Here is a 22,891-nt window from a genome sequence, read left to right on the forward strand (position 1 = left end):
AGATCATAACACTTTCTGGATTTAAAATGGCTAAGCATTTTAGGGAATTATGCATATGGTTGATAATGTTTCTGTTGTATTTGGTCTTATTTGGGTTCAAACTTAGTTATCTTATAAAATCTGAAGAAATCATATCAAGTATGAAAATATACAATATAAAATCTCCTGGAGTAATAACATTCCAGTGTTTACTGACTGTCCACTTGCTGCTTATGGACATTTAAGCCCCTCCACTCAGACAGCCCCTCATAGTCCCATATTTATAATGAATAATTCATATACTTTCAGAAGACTGGATAGTCACATATCAGAACAAAATAGACATCCTGCTGTGTACAGTTAGTTGTGCTTACATTCTTGATCACAATCATTTTGTCTTCCCCGATAGACTTGATGAGACTTCACGAGATTTGATGAGACTTCCCCTGATAGCCAGAGTTTGCCTCCTAGTAGGGCAAAGATCACATGACTTCAATTACTAATGACTTCTTGATAGTTTTTCTTACTGAATTTTCTTTGGTAAACAGAGTACTTTTAAAATAACATGTACAAGACATTTTTAGAAGAATTTACAACATTAATTTAAAGTTGGATGGTTCAAGTGAGATCTGATTTAAATGATTATTTTTGATTTTTGAAAAAACTGTAAATACAAATTGAATGAATCATGTAATTTATGTACCAGAAAGTTCGGTGATGTATGTTTCCCTCCAATTCGGCTTTAATTCCGATGTCTTTGCACTAAAATGCCCTCTGCAGGTGTCCTCAAGTGTGGTCTCTTCAATGTGCCGCCCCATAACCGACCATAACTAAGAAATACAGTCCTCATTGCCTGAAACGGGTTTATGTTGTAAAGGGTTTTTGTAAAATCAGGGGATTTTCTCCTTCGGCATCTTGTCCTCCACAGTGATCGTGTGGGCAGCTTTGGCTAAATCATGACACACTATTAATTTCATTTCTTTGGTTCTCCATTTCGTCTTAGAAATATGAACAAGAGCTTTTCAAGCTGGCTCTGCCGTGCCTGAGTGCGGTGGCGGGCGCACTGCCCCCGGATTACATGGAGTCAAACCATGTGGGCATGATGGAGAAGCAGTCATCCATGGACTCCGAGGGCAACTTCAACCCCCAGCCTGTGGAAACCTCCAAGTACGGACTCTCTGTGGTGGAGCTCTTTGTAGTAATTGATGTGGGAAGTCTGAAATGATAAGGGGCTGAAGTGAGCTTTCCCTCCGCCCTCCCCCTTGAATCAGTATCTGTACGAGGGGCCCTTTTCCTGATCAAAGGATGGCAGTGAGAACAATTACATGAGTACCCGAAGGGGGTGAGCTGTGCCTTCCAGGGCACTCCTAACAGAATCGGGTTCTCTGTTTATGACCACCCGGTACATCTGTGGAGCTGAGAATCAGGACAGTCCATCAGTTACATTGTTGGTTGAAAATTTCATTGAAATAGCAGCCAACCTCTGTGTATGAGCGCAGCTCTGTCCTGCAATCTGGCCTTTGTGTCAGGTCACTGCAGCAAGGCCGAGGATCCCACTGACGTTCAGTGGATAGAGCGCAGCGTGAGGTTGACAGGAGTATCACGTGAAGGCGTTTGTGGGAAAGTTAGTCCACAGTGAGAAGGCAGTGTGAGCAGCTTAACACAGACATCACGTCACAACACGGTGAAACTTGTTCGTGGCTCATGCGAAGACGTTATAAAGTATGAATCAATAGATGATCATTCTCTGCTTCACTTTTATGACATAGTTCCTGCCATATGGAAAAGTAATACCTTGTTAAAACAGATTTTTTTAACAGCTATGCATTAAATGCCATTTAAGCATGCAGGGGCTGTGAGTAAATTATTAACGGAGTCCCTGTGAGCACCACGCCTTTTCTCTGTCTCTCCCACAGCATCACGATTCCTGAGAAGCTGGAATACTTCATTAACAAATATGCTGAGCACTCCCACGACAGGTGGTCCATGGACAAGGTAAGGTCAGAGGCTGCCTCGAGCAGCACCCGGTGGCACTGCCCTCCTGGTTCTGACCACACAGTTTTTTCCGCTGAAGGGAGAGCTTTATCTGGATTAGGAAAGAGCATTTAAATGACTTGCTGATGTAATACTTAGCTAGCTCTGCCTCTAATGATACACTTATGAATAAGAATATTGGTGTTCGGCCCTGGCCGGATTGGCTCAGTGGATAGAACATTGGCCCACGCAGGTTCCATTCTGGTCAAGGGCACGTGCCTCTAAAATTAATATATGTAAAGCAATTCTGATGTTTGTTTGTTTGTTTGTTTTTAGTTGGCCAATGGGTGGATTTATGGAGAAACATATTCAGACTCATCTAAAGTTCAACCATTAATGAAGCCATATAAACTATTATCTGAAAAGGTAAGGTTTTTTTGTTTGTTTGTTTGGGTTATATACTTTTAATTTTTTGCAAAAATTTTTCTTCATTATGTAATTTCCTATTAATTTTTTTTTACTTTATATATGCTATCTTTAACTTTTATTCCAAGGCTTCTTTTGTTTCTCTTATCTTTTTTCCCCCCTATTCCCATTTTCTGTCATTTAATTGGTCGTTTTCTTCTCTACTTAATATTTTTCTGTTCCTTTTTTTATTTTTGTCCCTCTCCTGCATTTTTAACAACTTTAGAAAATATTCTTATCATTCCTGAGAGTTTCTTGCTAAGGGATAATGAAGGGATCTTTTAGTACTGTTATTTGTGAGTTCTCATGTATTTTGTTTCTTTGGGTAATCAGCTTCTTGAGAGTGAGGGGGCGTTTCTAGCTCTTCTAGGTGGTGAGCTGGTGGAGGAGGTGATGGAGGCAGAGGGGCTCAGGGAGGACAGTTAGGTCTCTTGATGATGATGGGAGGAGAGCCGTCGCTCTTGGGTCATCTAATCTGTGCTTTTCTGACTGTTTCTCCCTTCAGTTCCATCTCAGGGTCAGGAGCTGGGTCGCTGAGGGAAACCAGCCCCTGGCTGTGATGGACAGGGTCCCTTTAGCATTTGTCTTACCAGGGCCTGCTCACACTTCATTTTCACTTTCTTTTTATTTTTGAATGAACATGTCAATTGTGTGTGTGTGTGAGTGTGTGTGTGTGTGTTTAATCTTTCTTGACTCTTTTTCTTTTAGTCTTTGTTGTTGAAAGGATTACATAGGTCCTCCTTTTTCCCCCATGAACCTCTTCCGGCCTTCTCTTCCTTCCCCCCCCCCCCCCCCCCCGCCCCCAGGCCCTCACCACGCCATTGTTTGTGTCCTTTGGTTCAATCGTTTGTTTTTTTAAATGAAGTCAGAGCAAAGCATTACCTATTTCAATTTGGATTCTCAGCATTCCCCCACACCTTTCATTTCCTCCTTTTTGTCTGTAGGAAAAAGAAATCTATCGCTGGCCCATCAAAGAGTCTCTGAAGACGATGCTGGCCTGGGGCTGGCGAATTGAGCGCACGCGGGAGGGGGACAGCATGGCCCTCTGCCACCGGACCCGGCGCATCTCCCAGACCAGCCAGGTGAGGGCACCACCAGCAAGCCACGGGCTATGCTGCTGTTAGACCATCCTAATCTTTTACTTACTTACTGGGTGTTTCAAATCAAACAATTTGAAGACTCTGAAGATTAACATTAAGTTTAGAGGGAAAAACACATTTGTTCCTTTTTAAATGCTCAGAGACGTCTTGGTTAAAGTGGTAGCGGGGTTAGCCAGGCCGCCCTTTCCTGGTCAGCCTGTACCCCAAGGGTACGGTGTTGAAGTTGCACCAGTGAAAGCGGTAGTGTGTATACACACTTCCACAGCTGAGAGCTCAATTGATGTTTCTTGCTATTCAGGTTTAACCCATTGGAATTAATAATTATTCAAAGGATGTATACATTTTGGGGGACATCCTGTATATGGTATACTTTTAAAAGTAAAAAGTTGGTTATATTTTATCATAACATTTAGCTCATAAAGACATTTGTAAATATTAACCTCTTTGATTAATTATTGTTTTATGAGAAAGGATAAAGTTCATTGCAGCCAAGTAGAATTTGTAAGAAACTCAAGAACACAAAGATCCTTTGATGAAGGGAACATTCTGGAGTCTTAGAATCATTGCACAATTGAATTCTGATTATTAGCTTTTGTGGTTGGCAACCCCAAGATGCTGGGGATTAGTACGCAGTCACCAGTCATTGTCAGGCACCCAAATGTAATTTAATTTGCTAGGTAAGTTTGTGGGATCTGTTTGGGTAGATGCTTGCCAGTTTTGTCAGAGGAAATGTGTTTGGAAGTCCGTTTGCCTTGTATTTCGGAAGTACCTCGCAAATCTCTCCGCTGGGCGTTTTAATGAGATACTGCTTTGCACACAACGTGTCTAGGTTTCTGTGGACGCTGCACATGGGTACAGCCCTCGGGCCATTGACATGAGCAATGTCACACTGTCCAGGGACCTGCATGTAAGTATTGGCTACTGTTTAAAATATTCTATAAATTGTGTGTGTGTGTGTGTGTGTGTTATTTATCATGTCCTCCTTATCCCCCCATTGACCCCTTTCCTACTCCGTCCCCAGGGCTTCCCTGCACTATTGTCTGTGTCCGTGGGTTATGAACATATGCATATCAGTTCTTTGGTTAATCTCTTCCTGTCCCCCTCCTCCTTTCCCTCTGAGATTCCTTAGTTTGTCTATTCTGTGCTTCCATGTCTCAGTGTGACTGAATCAAACTTATACCTATTTTTGTCAAATTGGCAAAAAATACATTTTTTGGTGTGCCACACATTTTAGCAATTAATTTATGTGTGCCACGAGACGAAAATCTAGACCATTTGTTTGATGTTCTCTGCCATCAGTGTTTGATAAGGTTATCTTCTGAAGCTTTGGAAATGAAAAGAAAAAGTGGTAAATAATTTGTTGAAGTTCATAACTAATTGGAAGTTTCATGATTGAATTAATCAAACACGTGTTTTAAACATCAAAACTAACAATGACCATTCCCTTCAAATCCCTTCCACTGTTTCTGTCATGTCCTCATCATTCCCGTTCTCTGAGAGTCAGGATCCAAGTAAGACATTGTGTTTGGTTATTTCCTGGAAGTACTTTATCACCAACACACTATGACTTAGTAATTCAAAGCGTGTTTTTATATTATGCATTGGAAAACCAAGTTACCCTTTTCTACTTACTAAAGCATAACTGAGTGGCTAAATATTTTGTTCCTTTAAGGCCATGGCAGAAATGATGGCTGAAAACTACCATAATATATGGGCAAAGAAGAAGAAAATGGAACTGGAGTCCAAAGGTAATCTTTTCTAAAAATCCTCATTGAGACACAGAGTCCACTGCCGGGCTGAAATAGACGCTTGACCACCTGAGCCAGTGCACCTTCAAATCATTGGGATGTTCAAATGGGAGGGAATCCACCACCCTTCTCCCTTCCTGGCTGCGGGTGCTGTGGGCAGTCAGTGTCAGGAAAGCCTGGACTCACGGGTCATTGCCTCTGGAGGCCCCTGCAGTCTTCCTTGGTGCTGGGGGGGGGAGGGGGGGAAGAGCCCGCGTGAGCCCTTGATCCTCGCGCAAGGAGAGGGCACAGGAGCTCTGTGTGTGGCCCTGTGACATAGGCAGCATGTCTCATTCCAGATGACTTCCCGCTGCTACTCTGTGTTCTTGTCTGGACATTCTCTTAGGGGGCGGGAACCATCCCCTGCTGGTGCCTTACGATACGCTGACCGCCAAAGAGAAAGCCAAGGACCGGGAGAAAGCACAGGATATCCTCAAGTTCTTGCAGATCAACGGCTATGTTGTGTCCAGGTACAAGCGCGCAGGCCCCAGCTATCACCCTGTAAGACCAGTCATACCTGCCTATCAGACACATCAAGGCCAAGAGTGAAGTCAGCGACCTGTTTAAATCTTAGCGCTCCTATTGCCTGCACTCAGTGCACATCGGAATCCTCAGCGCCGTCGCTGTTCGCACAGTTCCTTAGAGCTTGTCAGTCCCGTCCGTTATCCGGAAATGACACTGTTTCTCTACAGGCAGCACAATAATAAAGTGTATTGCATAGCAATAAAGTCATTAGCTACAGTTTTATGCCCAAATAGTCAAAATAGTCCTGATAAATGAAACCTCGTTTTTGCCCTTAGTTACAGAATATTAAAGAATCGTCTAAATTTGTATATGTAACAAAATTTTCTTAAACACGTATTTATTGATACCTCCTAATGGTCTTATGGATGTTCGTTTCCATTTTCCTTCTGCGCTTCTAGAGGCTTCAAGGACCTGGAGCTGGACACGCCTACGATTGAGAAGCGGTTTGCCTACAGCTTCCTCCAGCAGCTCATCCGCTACGTGGACGAAGCGCATCAGTATATCTTGGAGTTCGGTAGGTTCCTCGGTCCCTTATATGAATCCAGCCATGTGGGTGACATGCATGGGGAAGACTGAATGCAAAAGTGACAACAAAAATGAAATCAGCGAGTCTTACAAAGCCATTGTTTTACTTATTCACGGGAACAACGCCGCGATACTACACGCATTGTTTAAAGTTCCTAAAACCTATCCTGAGTGTGTCTAACATTTAATAGTGTGATCTCAGATGGTTTTGACCTCTTTGGCAAAAGAACTTTTTCAGGCAAGTTAGTTTGATTCTTAAAAATACGGAAGCTCGCCGAGACCAGTTTGGCTCAGTGGATAGAGTGTCGGTCTGTGGACTGAAAGGCCCCGCGCGGGGTTCAATTCCGGTCAAGGGCATGTACCTTGGTTGCCGGCACATTCCCGGTGGGGGGCGTGCAGGAGGCAGCTGGTCGATGTTTCTCTCATCATCGATGTTTCTAGCTCTCTATCCCTCTCCCTTCCTCTCTGTAAAAAATCAATAAAATATATATTTTTTAAAAATATGGAGGCTCTGCCTACAAATTTTACCGAAACCCTGTATCTAACTCTGAATTGCTGAATTGCTGCCACACATCACAATGGTCCTTAGTGTATTATTCCCTCTTCGGGGTGCATGAAGCCCCCTCTGCATGCTCAAAGGAGGCAGGAAAGGCCACCCTGAGCTAAATGCCTTCGGCCGATCAATTCTGAAATTCAATTTATTGGTCATTTTCTGGGCCCTGGGGAGACCTGGTGTGTTTGCTTTGCTTACGGAAGTCGCTCAGCTTATACGCACCCTCTCAGCCCAGCTGTGGGACCTGCTGCTGAGAGGGCCTTCATCCTTGTTCTGTTCCCATTCTTCCATCCCGGCCCCTGAGCCCTCGCCTGTGCTCACAGCCACGTAGCTGGCCTCTCCTCAGTCGCCTTTTACAATAGTTGGCTGTTGGTTTAAATTTCTTTTTATTATGACACCGCCAAAGTCAGCCTGTGTGTTTTTGGTTGGCTTTTCACATCCAGTCGGCGGGGTAGCATATTCCTCAGCGCTGGGCGCCCTGCATGCGGGTGGGGATGGGGACGTTGGACGGGCCCGTATTCCTGAACACTCTCTCCTGTCTGCAGATGGCGGCTGCAGAGGCAAAGGACAGCGCTTCCCTTACGAGCAAGAGATCAAGTTCTTTGCTAAAGTACAGTATACAGTCCGTCTTGTTTCCGCTTCCGCGTGTGTGTGCTTACAGAGTCCAGCTAGCTCTTTGCCTCTTTTCAGAACGCTCTGGCCTTTAAGTGTGGCTTCTGCTCAAGCCCACAGATCGTGGCCCCCACAGCTGCATGAACCGTGTGGGCCCGTGGTCGGCAAACTGCAGCTTTGGCCCCTTGAGTGTGGCTCTCCCACAAAACACCACGGCCTGGGCCAGTCTATTTTGAAGAAGTGGTGTTAGAAGAAGTTTACATTTAAAAAATTAGGCTCTCCAAAGAAATTTCAGTTGTTGTCCTGTTGATATTTGGCTCTGTTGACTAATGAGTTTGCCGACCACTGGGGGTGGGCGATGGGCTCCCGCAGCTCGCTCTGCCCTCCCCGCCTCAGTTTACAGAGTTCTCCTTTTCTGGCTTTATCATACAACAGAAGAAAATGCTGGTCTCTTAGTATTTGAATGTTGTTATGATTGAACATTTTTAGTTGAGAATTTCTTTCAGAAAAATGAACAACGCCAGCTGATTTGTAAATGGGAACATGATATAGGACCTTCGTCTGCTGGCTTACAGATGGGGAGGCTGGGGCTCAGAGACCACCTGCTGGTCAGACACTGAGTGTTCATTCCATTGAGCACAGCTTATCACGAATCTGCTGTTTGCCCGGAGCATTTATGACTTTTTTTTCAGCCACTGGGGAAGGTGCAGAGTTTGTTGTCAAGTTTCCATGTTGATTGATTGACTCACTCCATGTTTGCACTGTGCCTGGCCTGTTGGGCATCAGACCGTGTCCTGGCATGTCTCTGTCACGGACACGGAATGCCCTGGACACTTTCCCTGGACAGGGTGTTGCCATTAACCTAAAGACCTACTCACATCTGCCAATTCCCTTTCAGAGTACTCGCATTACACATCATTTGCAAAATGGCACCTTCTGCCGATTGACTTACATTGGGCTTCCGCCCTCTATTTTTAGAATCGTGCCCTTTCCTGTCAGGGAGATTGCTCTGGTCTTTTCTTCTGCTTGGGGTCTGCACGAAGCATCCGAAGTTTATTCTGAGCCGCCCCCGCCAGTCACCTCTTTCATTGTGATGCAGTCCCGGGGTAGTCAGGGTGCTGAATCCATGGCCTGCACCATGTTTAAAGACACCCCTGTATTGCATCGCCTGTGTCCTCAGTGCCCTAGTGATTATATTTGCAGGTGCCTAGTGTGACTTAATTTCTACCAAATCTATGACTCATTCACTCACGTATTTGTTGAGTACCTGTCATAAGGCCAATCACCGATGTTCAGGCAATGTCTCAACCTTCTAGGAAGATCACCAGACGTCCATGTTCCTATCCTAGTTACATATCCTGTACCACCTTGTAGGGGGAAATGTAGTGAGACAGACTTGAGTCTGAATGCTGGGAATGCCATTTAGTCTTACTTTTTTTGTTGTTGTTGTTGTTCAAACATTTGTCTGCTGGTTGTTACATGCCCAGCGATGCCCTCAACTTTGGTGCTCCGTGGTCATGACCGTGCGAGGTGGTGGTCACAGGGTCCAGGAAGGGACTGGGGGGGAACCGGTGCAGAAGGGTTTCTCGTCCTCTGTGCCCAGAGACTGAGGGAGAGAGACTAACCTCAATCCCAGACAGAGTGTAAAACTGCACGAGGCGTTGCCCGAGCTTAGAATAGGGAGGCCTGCAGGAGGGAGTGGGCTGTCAGGGGCGAGGGGGGAGCATTGCAGACAGAGGGCGCAGCCCGGGCAATGCCTGTGGCTAAGCGGGCAGGGCAGGAGGAGGCCACCCAAAGCCCCCAGGGCTGGCACAGGCAGTGGGAGGCAGCTTTGAGGACCTTGTGGAGCGGCAAGTGGCAGGCGATTGTGAGGGGACCACGTCTTGTCTACACCTCAGTTTGCACCTGCAGAGAAGGGAATGGCACTGCCATACAGTCTCACCGGGCGGATGGCATGCAGATGGCACTGCCTTCCCCACGCTTGGCAGAGGCCCCCTAGGTGGCAGTCATGAATTGTGACTGAGCTGCGTTTATGGATTATTAAGAATATTTCATTTAGATAAAATACTAAAAATAATTCCAAGCAGCTGAAAATTTAGTATATCCTTATTACCCCTCTCTCCTTCCCCCCCGCTACACACATACACACACACACACACACACAGAGGAACTGGCTGGAGCAGGGCGAGGTGAGAGCCACTCCCCAGCGGGCGGCTGGTGCGGCTGTGGGCATCGGCACCTGTTGCAGGTGGGCATGGTCTGCCTGCTCCAGCCTCAGCGCTCACTCACCCCCCAAACTCCCCTGGGCACACCTGTCTTCTTCTCCTCCCTTTCAGGTTGTGCTGCCTCTCATCGATCAGTATTTCAAAAACCACCGTTTGTACTTCCTGTCTGCAGCGAGCAGACCACTGTGCTCCGGGGCACACGCGTCAAACAAGGAGAAGGAAATGGTGACGAGGTAAGCGGCTGTGCATGCAGACTGCAGGGGGGGGCGGGGGGCGCCGCCCTGGGGAAAGAACCCCGGCCTGAGCAGCTGTGTCCGGCGCCTCTGCCCAGCCCTCCTCCTGCTCTCAGACCCCGGGGGTGACGGTTTCTGCGGGTGAATCCACATGATGCAGTCAGCGAGGTTTTCTATCTTCGCTGCTGAATGGCAGGACAAAAACACCCCACAATTCACAGGTGGAGGCGGGAGAGCACCCCTGAATTGGGAGGTTTGAAATTTGGTGCTTTTCACATTAATTTATTAACATTCTTTCCGGTCTCCTATTCTTACCAACCTTAATTTTTTAGGCGGGCAAAATCCCATTTACAAGAATTATAACTTTAAATATATATATATATATATATATATATATATATATATATATATATATATATATATATATATATAAAATAATGTCCACTCTTGGGAGAAAATGAAGTCAGAGTGCAGCCTTCCTGAGCATTCCCCTTGCCCCGCTCTGGCTGGCATGGAGCAGTGCTTTCTCGTTTTTGTTTCAATCTAAGTGTTTGGCAGAGATTTACTGGGGTTTCCAGTGGGGAACCCCGAGTTCTCCCAGAACTTGCACATGAGAAGCATTGACTGAAGGAGCCTTTTCCTCGTGGCTGCGTGGCCTGGGCAGGGTCCATGCCCAGCTCTGGCCTCAGTGGGAACACTGTCCTGCACGTGCCCACCTGTACGAAGCGGGCACAGGCTGTCCTTGGACTCGGCAGTAATGATACCCTGAATGGCAGGTGGTGCCAGTCTGTTGGATAGAGGGAGTGAGGTGGGCCTGGGTGCAGATGGTGAAGAACAGACTTCTGCTTTAGTGACATTGGGAATGGGGACTTGAATGGAATTTTAAACTCATCTCTTGACTAAGATACATTATCTATTTTCCAGCTAGTAGGTAGCCAGTCATGTGATAGAGGATTGCAATAGCATTAAAATGTCCCCAAACTCTGTCAGATAAGAACTTTCCTGCAACGTTGATAAAACGGGTGTGCAATGAATACGTCCCCAGGGGCGTCTGCTCACCTCACAGGCCTTCCTGCAGCTGCTGGGCCCAGGTCCCCCTGGCCAGTGAGTGCCCACAGGGCACCAAGTTCCCACTGACTCCTGCCCCCAGGACCACTGCGGAGTGTCCTTGTCCTCCCTGGGCCCTGTCAGCCTTCGTCACACACAGTGTGTGCCTGAGGGCACCGGTCATGTAGATGCCGCTCAGTTCCATAAATCAGGAGACAAAGCGCTCAGAGGACAGAGGAACAGTCCAGAGACTCGGACACATTCTGCTTCTCCCCGCGCCTGCGCTGTGTGCTGCCTCCGTGTAATTGTCGGTCTCACTCTGAGACCTGCTCGCGGGCCCCAGGGCACTCGTCCTTGCTGACCTCCCCTCGCAGCCAGAGCAGCTCCCCGTCTGCTTCCAGGGCAGGTCCAGGGAACGTGGCTTCACTGTGCAATGTTGTCATTGGCATTAACTGTTGTCATTGACATCTCCACCTTTTAAATCTTCATTCATGTTTTCCCTTAATTAGTCAGCACCAAGAAGCCACCGAAGCCTCTTCCAGGGGAGAATGGCCACCCCGTGCTTCCGGCAGGAGCAGGGGAGCGGAAGGGTGGGCTGGGCGGGAGGTGGAGGCCCCGTAACACAAGGGCCACTGCCAGCTTCCGCAGAGGTTCTTGACTGCCTGCTCGGGACTCGGTGCTGTCCAAACCCAGGGACATGCCAGGATACAGTCCTTAACTGTAATGAACTCAGAGGTATGGCTGAGTGACTCATACATGTAGAGCTCACCATATAATAAGGGTGATGCATGGAGGCGGGACATGTATGAAGTGCTGGGGTGGAGAGGGCACTGTGTGAATGGAGAGAGGGGCTGGGTGTGAGAGACACCGAGGGAGACAGCCTACCTGGCCAGTCGAGAGGCAGGCTAGAGAATTTCAGAAGGGCCAGTTTCAGGAAGAGGTTAAGTTTGGTTCGGTATTTATTGGCTATTAGCAGCTTGTTTATCTGGAGATCCAGCAGAGAAGTGCTTAAATCTAGGTGTCTCAGGTTCCACAGCCAGTGAGGCCACATGGAGATGGAGGTCCTCAGGGCGCTCAGTGGGGAGCAGTGGCAGGACAGCAAGGGATGCTGAGCCAGCGAGTGAGTGGCGATGCTGAGGGAGAACCCACGCAAATTCTCCAGTGTTAGTCATGAAGGGAGAGAGAGAGGACTGATTATTATGGAAATACTAGAGGCCCGTGCATGAATTTCGTGCACTTGGGCGGGTCCCTCAGACCAACCTGTACCCTCTCACAGTCCAGGAGCCTTCAGAGTGTGCCAGGGAGTGGGCCTAAGCTGTCAGTTGGACATCCTTAGTGGTGCCATGGAGGCAGAAGAGGCTCCTGCCACTGCTGCCACACTTTTGCCAGCCATCAGCCTGGCTAGTGGTTAAGTGTCACTCCCCCTGTGGAAGCGCACTGACCACCAGGGGCAGCTCCTGCATTGAGCATCTTCCCCCTGGTGGTCAGTGTGTGTCTTAGCGACTGGTCATTCTGCTGTTTGGTCGATTTGCATATTAGCCTTTTATTATATAGGATTTTTAGAGAAAGTGTAGGCCAGAGCTCATAACAAACAAACATACATCCTGAAAGTGACAGCACAGGAGGGCTCAGCTTTCTGTATATCGCTGATTCTCGCAGGGGGCACATCAGGTACTTTTAGGAGCAGCTGTTGGAAGAGGTCACTTCTCTGACTGGGTCTCAGACTTAAGTGTCACCTAATGGCATGGGATACAGAACAAAGTGTCCCAGGTCTGGCTTACTCGGGTAAAGCACAGCCCTTGTGCTGTAGATTCAGCATCAACTCGGGAAGTTTCTCCAAGATTCCAGGGAGCACCCCCAGTGAGAGGTAACAGATATCACGAGAGAAACCCAGGATGTGTGCAGTCCTAAGATGTGATGGCTCTCCTTCAACTGAGGCATGTCCTGGTGCGGTCCTCGCGGTCCCCACGTGGAGTTCTGTAATGAGGCATCCAGAGAGGCTGCTCCTGATCCGGTGTGGTGTTCAGATAGCACAGCGTAGGGGCTAATGCCATGGAAACCGGATGTCTGCCTGGGCAGATGGCTGTGTGATGACTTCCATTTACAAAGGGGTCTACTGGGTTCCTGCAGTGAGATCTGAGGCCACAGTCCTCATAGGAGAGGTCAGCATCACAGGTGTGGTTTTCTCAACCTCCTCTCTGCCATCCTGTCACAAGCAGCTAGATGCCCCCTTTCGTCCTGGCAGATTTGGTGCCCCGCACTGGCACGCTGGTCCTGGGAGAGCTGTGCGGGGAGAGGGACGGTCAAGACCTGCGCTGACTGTGCTGGGAAGTCGGGCTGGATGTGGGTGGTGCCGTCACATTCCTGTCCAAGGTGACAGCGTCAGAGCTGGGTGTCCGCAGAGTGCAGAAGCAGCTGAGAGGGCAACACCAGTCACATGGGATGACAGATGACAGATGCAGACAGAAGTTCAGCAAAGGACTCTGGGAAATGCTTGGCTGGGAGGGACAGGGGTGTTAAGTGTAAGGGCCCAGATTGGGAAGTGGCAAAGCCTAAGTGATGAAACACAAACTTAATGTAACATTTTATGCCCAAAGCACCATATTTCTGTTGTTAAATAATGTCCGGAACAACCACCATTCTAGAATGTCAGCAGTACATTTGGACAGATACATCTCTCCCTTGTGGTTTCTCTTCAGTTATATTTTTGTGGGTTTCATATAGATTGCTTTTATATTAATTAGCTTTGCTTTCAATTTTTTTTTTGTTGTTCCTTATAATATGTGCTTTTTTAACCACGTTTGTTAAAGATACGCACTCAGAAATTTCCTTTAATACCCGACTCCACATTCTGCTTGGAGAATCAGTACTTTCTGCGTGACATCATGTTGCTTTTTCCGGCTCATAGATCAGCTGTTTATTTTTCTTTTTTCTTCTTCTTCTTCTTCTTTTTTTTTTTTTTTTTCCATTTTGTTTTCGTTTCTCTTTGTCTCTTCCACCTCCCCCCTCTCCCTCTTCTTTTTGGTTTCCTTTTGTCTTCAGCCTGTTCTGCAAACTCGGAGTTCTTGTCAGGCATAGGATCTCACTGTTTGGTAAGGAGACCCCGGGACAAGCACCCGCATGGCCTCACTGGGTCCCCCGCGTCAGCACTGTGTGGTGTGCGGTGTTGCATGCGCGCACGTGGGCATGGCTGCATGTGCTCGTCCTGGGCCCGGCCCCGGGCCCGCGGGCCCTTCCCCAGGAGCCTGCCCTGTGGTGAAACGGGAGACCAGCCTTTTATATTCTCCCACGGTCCGCGCGAAAACCCTAAGGCTGTGCCATTACAGAGCAAGGGACGGGGGGGGGGGGGGGGGGGGGGACGGCAGCGCGTGCCACGTTCATATCAGAGGGAGCAGGGACCTTGAATGCGTGTTGCCGACCTCGGATCGATCCATAATGAGCTGTTATAGATGAAAACCTTTCCCCTGCACTTTCGTTTCATGCTCTGGATACACATGTGCATGCCGACTGCATTTCAGACGCGGGAGCCATGGGGTAGGCAGCGAGGGGGAGGGCTTCACTTAGCCAGAGTGACTCTTCGAGAACCGCTCAGCCCCTAGGCGGTGTCTGCTGGTTTCTGAGTTCGCCGGGCTGAAGTCCACACTCCGGGCACCTGCGTCCACTGCGTGCAGGCGGCCACTCGCTCCCTGTGTCCTGCGGGGACCTGTGGCGGCTGGCAGAGCTGAGTGGGACCTTCCCTCCACCTGCTGTCGTAAGCTGGCCAAGGGCATGTGAGCTCCAGGTGTGAGCTTTCAGGGAGGGCTAGGGGGACCTCAGTAACAAAACATTAGTGTCCCGACAGGTGCTTTAGCTTAACTCCATTTACAGGGAAAACTAACGGTTCTCTCAAGGCACAGGGAATAACAGGAATAGGTGTGTGTGTGTGTGTGTGTGTGTGTGTGTGTGTGTGTGTATATATGTGTGTATGTGTGTATGTGTGTGTGTGTGTGTGTGTGTGTGTGTGTGTACATATATAAATACACACAAATAACCTGTAAGTTCTAAACATTAAATGTTTAGGGAAATTATAGTTTCTGAATATAATTACTTGACATATTTAGCTTCTATTATAATTACACCAATATTTGGTATTCTTAAATTTATTAAGTATAAATTATATTTCATACTGATTGCCTGATTTTTTTTAATTTTTTAAATTATTATTATTTTTTTATTGATTTTGTACAGAGAGGAAGGGAGAGAGATAGAGAGTTAGAAACATCGATGAGAGAGTCATCGATCAGCTGCCTCTTGCACACCCCCTACTGGGGATATGCCCGCAACCAAGGTACATGCCCTTGACCGGAATCAAACCCGGGACCCTTCAGTCCCCAAGCCGACGCTCTATCCATTGAGCCAAACCGGTCTCGGCTGATTGCCTGATTTTTGCATTAATGTTCCATTATCCAAAATTAAAATGGAACCGTCTTTTTTAAAAATTGATTTCAGAGAAAGAGAAGAAGGGGAAGAGAAAGAGAGAGAGAAACACTGATGTGTTGTCCCACTTATGTATGCATTCAGCGGGTGATTCTTGTATGTGCTCCGCCCAGGGATCAAACCAGGGGTGACACTTAACCAGTGAGCGACCAGGGCAGGTGGACATCATCTTCTGAATAATCTCCAGGAGACCAGCTTTGGTTGGACTTATCTTCAACCTAGAAACATTTCGTGCAGAATGTTCATGTCCTCCTTCACCTGCTCACAATAACAATGGATTCAGACAACACAGCTCTGACCTGGCGCAGACACTCCTGGTGTTCCGGGGAGAACGGGGTGGGCTCTGAGCCAGAAAACCCAGGTGCAAGTCTTAGGCGTGTAACTAAGCCCACGGTGGGACTGATCTGGACAGGCACACGCTGTCTCCGAACTTGGCTTTTAAGGAGTCTAACCTTAGCGCTCTGGCACATAGCAGGCCAGTGTTGGGGATGAGGGTTCAAGGCCAGGTGAGCTGTAACTGTACAGCTTTCACCTGGAAGAGGCTCCAGGCAGGAGGTTAACCTCAAGTTGAGGTTAACCAACAATCCTGGGGCTTGGTCTGTGAGCAAAGGTGAAGTGTAAGAGAGCCATGTGAACCTGAGAGGAGGAGAGCAGTGCAGTGAGACCAAGGGGTCTTACAGAAAATCAGGGCACCAGCCTCTTGCCTGTTGGTGGCGCCCGTGGTGAGGTAATTTGATGAGTAATGGGATATTGATCCACATTGGATGCCAAATGGTAGTTACATCTGCAAGTTTCTCCTAGAGTTGAAATGCTTTTCCTTAAAAAATTTTTATTTTTTTCATTTTAGAGAGAGGAAGGGGGAAAGAGAGAAACATCAATGAGGAGAGAGAATAATGGATCGGCTTTCTCCTGCATGCCCCCCACTGGGATGGTGCCCGCGCCTGTGCCCACACCGGGAATCAAACCAGCAGAGCCACACCGGGCAGGGCGAATGGTATTTCTAATCTATAGTGTGAAAGCCTAAAGCTTGGACTTAACACAGTTGTATCTTTAATCAAATATGTCCTATCTTTTGAAGCACTCTCTCTGAGAATTAAAGACATTCGTGTTTCCATGCCATTCATTTTATATTTTTTAAAAAAGGGTAAGGTTTTAACAAAGCGGACAGGCCTCACTCTCCACAGAACAGTAGTTCTTGTGTATCCATGAACACGTTTTATGGGGAAAAGAATAGCGTCTTGTGTACATAGAGGCTTGGCTCTTGGACTTTGGAATGTTCGCTCGTGGTTGTAAGTTCATGCAGAGGACCCATTGCTGACCGGGGAGCGAGTGCCTTTAATTCCACCTTCCCCCTCCCCTCCCCCTGCTGCTCAGGAGCTGTCATCCTGGCTTCCAGGCAGTTAGAAGACAACGCTCCCGTCCCAGCCCAGGGCAGCCTTTCCGCGGCTCTTAGTGGAAGTGGGTCAGGCTGAGGGCAGCGGTGGAGGCACGGGGCACAGTGGCACTTTGTAAGGCTTCCCTCTTCCTTATGAAAACAAACCCGATGCCTGCCTCATGTCACTCGGCAAAACATTGCATTTCTGTGTGTGCAGGGGGGTCTCCAGGCGGTGGGTCAGAGATGATTTCGTTACGTGCCAGTACCCAGGCCACCTGCAGGCATGTTTCTCCTGCCTCCTGGGAGCACTGCGTTCCCTCTGAACCCCTCCTCCCAGACGTTCCAGTCTTCCCAGAACACAGCCTCCCATGCACGCCTGCTCATCCCGTTTCTTTAGATTGGAATAAAGCCTGGGATTCTTCATCTGGCCGCGTGCCTGGTCCCCAGTCCAGCTCCTGTGGCCTCCCTTCGCATCCCTGAGCAAGTTGCTGCCCCCTGAGCCTCAGCCTCAGGGGCCTCTCACTGCTCCTTGACCGTGTGGATTCCCTTTCTGCCCAGGTCCTGGCACGTACTGTCAATGCCAGCTGGCACCGAGTCCCCCACTGTTCCATTCACTTACCAATCCCTCATCCCCACCATGGAGGCAGCTGCCCATCCTTCAGAGTTCCATCCAAACGCTCCTCCCTCAGGACACCTTCCCCACCGCCCGAGGCCCCTCCTGCCTGTGATGCTCACGGCTCCTGCACCTGCTCCCCCTCTCTGGGGATGTCCCTGAGCTAACATCTCTTTCTGGCTCAAACTGCTCAGCTCTTGGAGGACTTATTGCTGCATCCGCAGCCTGGCGGGAAGTCTGACCCCTAGTGGGCATTCTCAGAAACGGCCCCATGCTTGGGAACCATCCAGTGAGGGCTGCGGGTGCTTGTCCAGAGTCTCCTTACCAGAGATAAGAGTTTGATGAACAGGCTGAAGACAAAAGAAAACCAAAGAGAAAAAGGGGTGGGGTGGGGAGGACAGGGAGAAATGAAAATAAAATGAAAAAAAAAGAGAATAGCTGACAAATGTCCCATTTAACCCATAAGAAAAAACTTAAAAATATGTTCCTAATGTCTTCACTGCTGATACGCCGATCCAAATTCACCCCCCACCTCTTAACAGCACCGCAGGCGCATCCCCTCATGTCACATGGCCCCTCCAGAGTATTGCATGTTGGGATTTCATCCTTTTAAAATACCAGTCAGATTCCAATCTGTTCAAAACCCATCTGTCTTTCTGTTGCACTTAAGAAACATGCCGAGTTCTTGCTACCGGTGTGGGGCACAAGCCCCTGGCCTCCCCTCCCCCTACCACATGTCTCCTCCTCCCCCCAACCCCTCCCCCATCATCCACTTTATTTCCTCACCTGGAGCACCGGGCTCATTTCCACCCCAGGGCCTTTGCACCTGCAGTCCCTTGCCTAGGCCCTTCTCTCGGCTGCATGCACAGTCTGTTCCTTCATTGTTCCTGCCAATAGCTCTGCTCCTTTGCCCCTTTCTTGGGGTCGGCCTCCTCACCACTCCCCCTGTTACTCCCTCCACTTGCTCTAAGTCCTATAGCCTGCTATGCATTTTTACTGTGGCCTGATATTAGGTTGCATACTGATTTTTTATTAATTGTTTGTTATCTGTATCCCAATTAAAATGCAAGTATCTTGAGAACGCTGTTTTGCTTATTAAAGTTTGAGAGTGCCTGGTATGTAACCAGTATTTATTGAGTGAGTGAGTAATGAACTGAATAAACTTTCAGGGATCACAGTACCACAGTACAAGCCCTAAGATTGCCACCAGCCGATAGACAGGGACGTAACAAATTCTGCCCTTCTGCTCGTTCTGTCTCCGTTATCAGCAGGGATTCGGAGAGACCAAGCACAAGATGAATGGGACTTTTCTGAACATACTCAGAGTCTCCGTCATGAGTGCCTTATTTTTTTCTTGTTTGTATCATGTCACTAAACTGGTTCGCTGCCATTCTAAAGCAATTATTGGTTTCCATGTATATTTAATCCATTCATTTTAGGATACTTTTTTATATAAAGATATAACATACTCAAATGTCATAAAAACTTATATTCAAATAGGAGTTGTTAACCCCAGGATACCAGAAATGACGATATGTTATACAGTGGGGGGAAAAAGAATATATACACACACACATTGTATGTAGAATATAGAATTAAGACGCATAACATCAGACTATCTCATGAGCAGTCAAATCACTGTAACTCTGGACTTGCTTTTCTTATTCTTATCACAAAGTAATATAAATGTAGTGGTTGTATAATTCACATTTCTGCCAATCCAAATTCAGGAGTTTCATCTTTCAAGAGCAGTCAGCCCCATTTTAGGTCTCATGGCAGTAGGATTTAACTCCCTTAGCTTCCGATGCTTTTTTACATAATAGCATGGTGCTTCTCTTTGACCAAAAGACCAACGACATTCAGGCCGATAACCTGCTCTGAATGCAATCAGAAGGCAGAGACACGGGGGTAATCAAACTGGAATGGCATTGATTAGACTTTCAGCACCTCATCCCACAGAGGCTGTGAGCTGTGTGACTTAACAAGGAGGCAAGCTGGTACGGGGAGGGGTGTCCGTGGAGGGTCCCCCAGTTAGACCCCGGCCTGGGCAGTGCTGCCACTGCTTCTGAGTGCATCAGCTCCTCCCGAGGCCCGCTTCTCCGCTTCCCTACTGACTTCCATCCGCATAACCACCGCAGCCGAAGACTGCATGTCAAACTCAATTGTCCCAGACCTTTTGGGGCTGTTCCATGGAGTTGTGCTGTGGACTAATTTCTGAAACACAACTATTAAATAGAAAAGAAGAAAACAGGCAAACCCTCAGGGCAATTCATACAGCTTTCCTCTTCTTCTTCTTCAGGAAACGATGCAGCTTCCATTGTCAACTGCCTTCACATTCTGGGCCAGACTCTGGATGCAAGGTACACGGGTCCGTTTTTACCTAAATCAGTGAGTGTCATAATGACATCGGAGAATATTAAAATGGGCTTCTGCCTTCGCTATATTCTTTGGAATAGTGCTGAAGATCTCAGTGTAGGTGAGAAGGAAAATCCTTTGTGAATTACTAATGCAATGGCATTTTGTTATTTTTGTGATCATATGCAAATGGTCAAATTTTAGTCATTTCTGTTGCATCTGGGCATGTATCAGGCTGAGCTGGGAATGTATCCTTTGAGGGAGAAGTGGTAATGATAGCTCCAGAGAGCACGTTGGCGTCGAGACACCATGCCTGGCTCACGTTTGTGATAACATTTCCTTTACCAGAAACATGAGGGGTTACTCTCAGGTCACACATGTAACATGAAGCTTAAGACTGCACAGTGGGTGGGGGTCAGCCAGCCCTGGTCTGTGTCCTATCTCCTCTGCCTGCCATCGACACGACCAGCCACCCAGCATGTGGTCTGAACATACAATCAACCCATGTAGCATGACGGACAGCTTTCAGCCGCACGTTAAAATCATTAGTTATCCAGGACAAATCTAAACGAAAGTTGCTGACTGTCTCTTACCGAGGATATTCCATGAGACCTTGGATAACCCAGGTTTGTGTTTAAAACTTTGAGGTGTTTTGTATAATAAACGGAGAAAGGAGATGCCACGTGTACCTTCATTCTTTTTTTCTTTTAAATATATTTTATTGATTTTTTACAGAGAGGAAGAGAGAGGGATAGAGAGTTGGAAACATCGATGAGAGAGAATCACATCGATCAGCTGCCTCTTGCACACCCCCTATGGGGATGTGCCCGCAACCAAGGTACATGCCCTTGACCAGAATCGAACCTGGGACCCTTCAGTCCACAGGCCGACGCTCTATCCACTGAGCCAAACCGGTTTCAGCTGCACCTTCATTCTTACTAGACAGGGTGGCCCGGGAGGAGGCTGGTAGGTCACTCCGCATCTCCCCCTAAAGCACTGGGCTTCCGTGTCATTTGGCGACTCGGTAGAGTTGCCACTGAGTGTTTCTTTCGCAGCCATCTCTCCGGAAGCTTCCTCCGCCTGTTGGGTTTGGGATAAGCTGGCCGGGCTCAGCAGCTGTGCTTCCTTAGTTATAGAATAAAGCCTCTCAGAATGTGAGACCGCGGCTGGAAAACGAGGCCTGAGCCCGGCCATCTGCTCTGAGCTTCTCTTAGGAAGGAATTTAGGGTCAGTCGTGAATGACAGAGCAGCGTGGCTACCACTCCACGCGTGCGACGGAGCGTGTGCTGTGATTCTGCTCATGCTCCCTTCACGCCTGCCCTCTGACCCCCGCAGGACCGTCATGAAGACCGGCCTGGAGAGCGTCAAGGGCGCGCTCAGTGCGTTTCTGGACAGCGCGGCCGAGGACCTGGACAGGACCCTGGAAAACCTGAAGGAGGGCCAGTTCACGCACACCCGCACCCAGCCGCGGGGCGTCACGCAGATCATCAACTACACGACCGTGGCGCTGCTGCCCGTGCTGTCCTCCCTGTTCGAGCACATCGGCCAGCACCAGTTCGGGGAGGACCTGATCCGTACGTAGACCCGCCCTGAAGCCTCATTTCTAGGCGGCACACGCAGCCGTGAACCCCACATCTGGGTGCCTCCAACGCTGTGTGAACATGGATCTGCTGGTTGTGCAGAACACTCTAGGTCACATGTGTCAAACACAAGGCCCTCGGGCCAAATCCGTCCCGCCAGGCCTTGCAATGTGGCCCGCACCGCGCTGTCATCACTGCACTCCGCTGCGTTTCCATCACAATGACAGTTTATGACTGTTCAGTAAACCATTCGGCCCGCGATTTAGGCTGGATTTTAGATTTTGGCCCCTTCTCTGATTGAGTTCGACACCCCTACTCTAGGTTGAGTGTGAGTTACAGAAAGCATTCTTACAGAGGAAGCCTGCTGGATCGCATGACAGATTTCTGGTCAAGGCACGTGCCCAGGTTGTGGGCTCAATCCCCAGTAGAGGGTATAACTAATCAATGATTCTCTCTCATCATTGATGTTTCTATCTCTCTCTCCCTCTTCTTTCCTCTCTGAAATAAATAAAAAATACATATATATTAAGTATATTTTATTGATTTTTTACAGAGAGGAAGGGAGAGGGATAGAGAGCTAGAAACATTGATGAGAGAGAAACATCGATCAGCTGCCTCCTGCACACCCCCCTACTGGGGATGTGCCCGCAACCAGGATACATGCCCTTGACCGGAATCAAACCTGGGACCCTTCAGTCCGCAGGCTGATGCTCTATCCACTGAGCCAAATCAGTTTTGGCAATAAAAATATATTTTAAAAAATATATCCACAGAATGCCCAAGGTTATGTGGGGAAAAATAACGCATGGCCTGCCCCAGTATCCTGCCCTCGTGAACATGAGAGTCAGTCTCAGACCCAGCTGCTGAGACTCCGTGTGTAGGTCCCAGGGGCGAGCAGCTCTGCGTGAAACCCACCGCAGAGCTGGGGGACAAGGACACTGGCTGCGAGGTTTCTGGAAGCAGCGGGAGCACTGCTTGCAGTGAGCGTGGCCATGGAAACCGTCTGGAGGACAAGGTGGTTTCTCCATTGATGTCGTGTTTCCTGCAGGAAACAGAGCTGAGTTAGAATTAGAAATTCAAGGTTCTTAGATTTCCTTGCCAACGGACATCTTCTTGGGTCAGAGACCATCTACCAGGTTTTGTTGGATTCTCTAGCTACAGAAACCACCAAGGTGACTGACTTGCCAGGCTTTGTCAGAAATAACCAGCACACTCCATCCTTGACCATTCTTGACCATAGAGAGTTAGAAACATCAATGAGAGAGAATCATCAATCAGCTGCCTCTTGCACCCCCTCATCCCCCCCACCCTGGGGATGTGCCCGCAACCAAGGTACATGCCCCTGACCGGAATTGAACCTGGGACCTTTCAGTCTGCAGGCCAACGCTCCATCCACTGAGCCAAACCGGTTTCAGCCATCCTCTACCATTTTCATGCTGGTTCATTGAGACCCAAAATAAAAGGTGC

The 22,891-nt window shown here is 48.3% G+C and overlaps 1 protein-coding gene across 4 annotated transcripts in view; it reads left to right on the forward strand.

Moving 5' to 3' along the window:
* RYR2 (ryanodine receptor 2) overlaps positions 1 to 22,891 on the forward strand; it is a 167,748-nt gene that overhangs the window by 93,126 nt on the left and 51,731 nt on the right. For all 4 annotated transcript variants that reach the window (XM_036453405.2, XM_045587067.1, XM_036453406.2 and 1 more), the window contains 13 exons: positions 983 to 1,146; positions 1,896 to 1,974; positions 2,290 to 2,379; positions 3,363 to 3,500; positions 4,348 to 4,425; positions 5,191 to 5,266; positions 5,652 to 5,775; positions 6,229 to 6,344; positions 7,454 to 7,518; positions 9,857 to 9,978; positions 14,068 to 14,117; positions 19,789 to 19,849; positions 21,180 to 21,418. In XM_036453405.2, coding sequence (XP_036309298.1) covers positions 983 to 1,146; positions 1,896 to 1,974; positions 2,290 to 2,379; positions 3,363 to 3,500; positions 4,348 to 4,425; positions 5,191 to 5,266; positions 5,652 to 5,775; positions 6,229 to 6,344; positions 7,454 to 7,518; positions 9,857 to 9,978; positions 14,068 to 14,117; positions 19,789 to 19,849; positions 21,180 to 21,418 — 1,402 coding nt within the window. The remainder of the gene's footprint in view (positions 1 to 982; positions 1,147 to 1,895; positions 1,975 to 2,289; positions 2,380 to 3,362; positions 3,501 to 4,347; positions 4,426 to 5,190; positions 5,267 to 5,651; positions 5,776 to 6,228; positions 6,345 to 7,453; positions 7,519 to 9,856; positions 9,979 to 14,067; positions 14,118 to 19,788; positions 19,850 to 21,179; positions 21,419 to 22,891) is intronic.

This window comes from Pipistrellus kuhlii, unplaced genomic scaffold, assembly GCF_014108245.1.
Source record: "Pipistrellus kuhlii isolate mPipKuh1 unplaced genomic scaffold, mPipKuh1.p scaffold_m20_p_25, whole genome shotgun sequence".
NCBI classification, from domain to species: Eukaryota; Metazoa; Chordata; class Mammalia; order Chiroptera; family Vespertilionidae; genus Pipistrellus; species Pipistrellus kuhlii.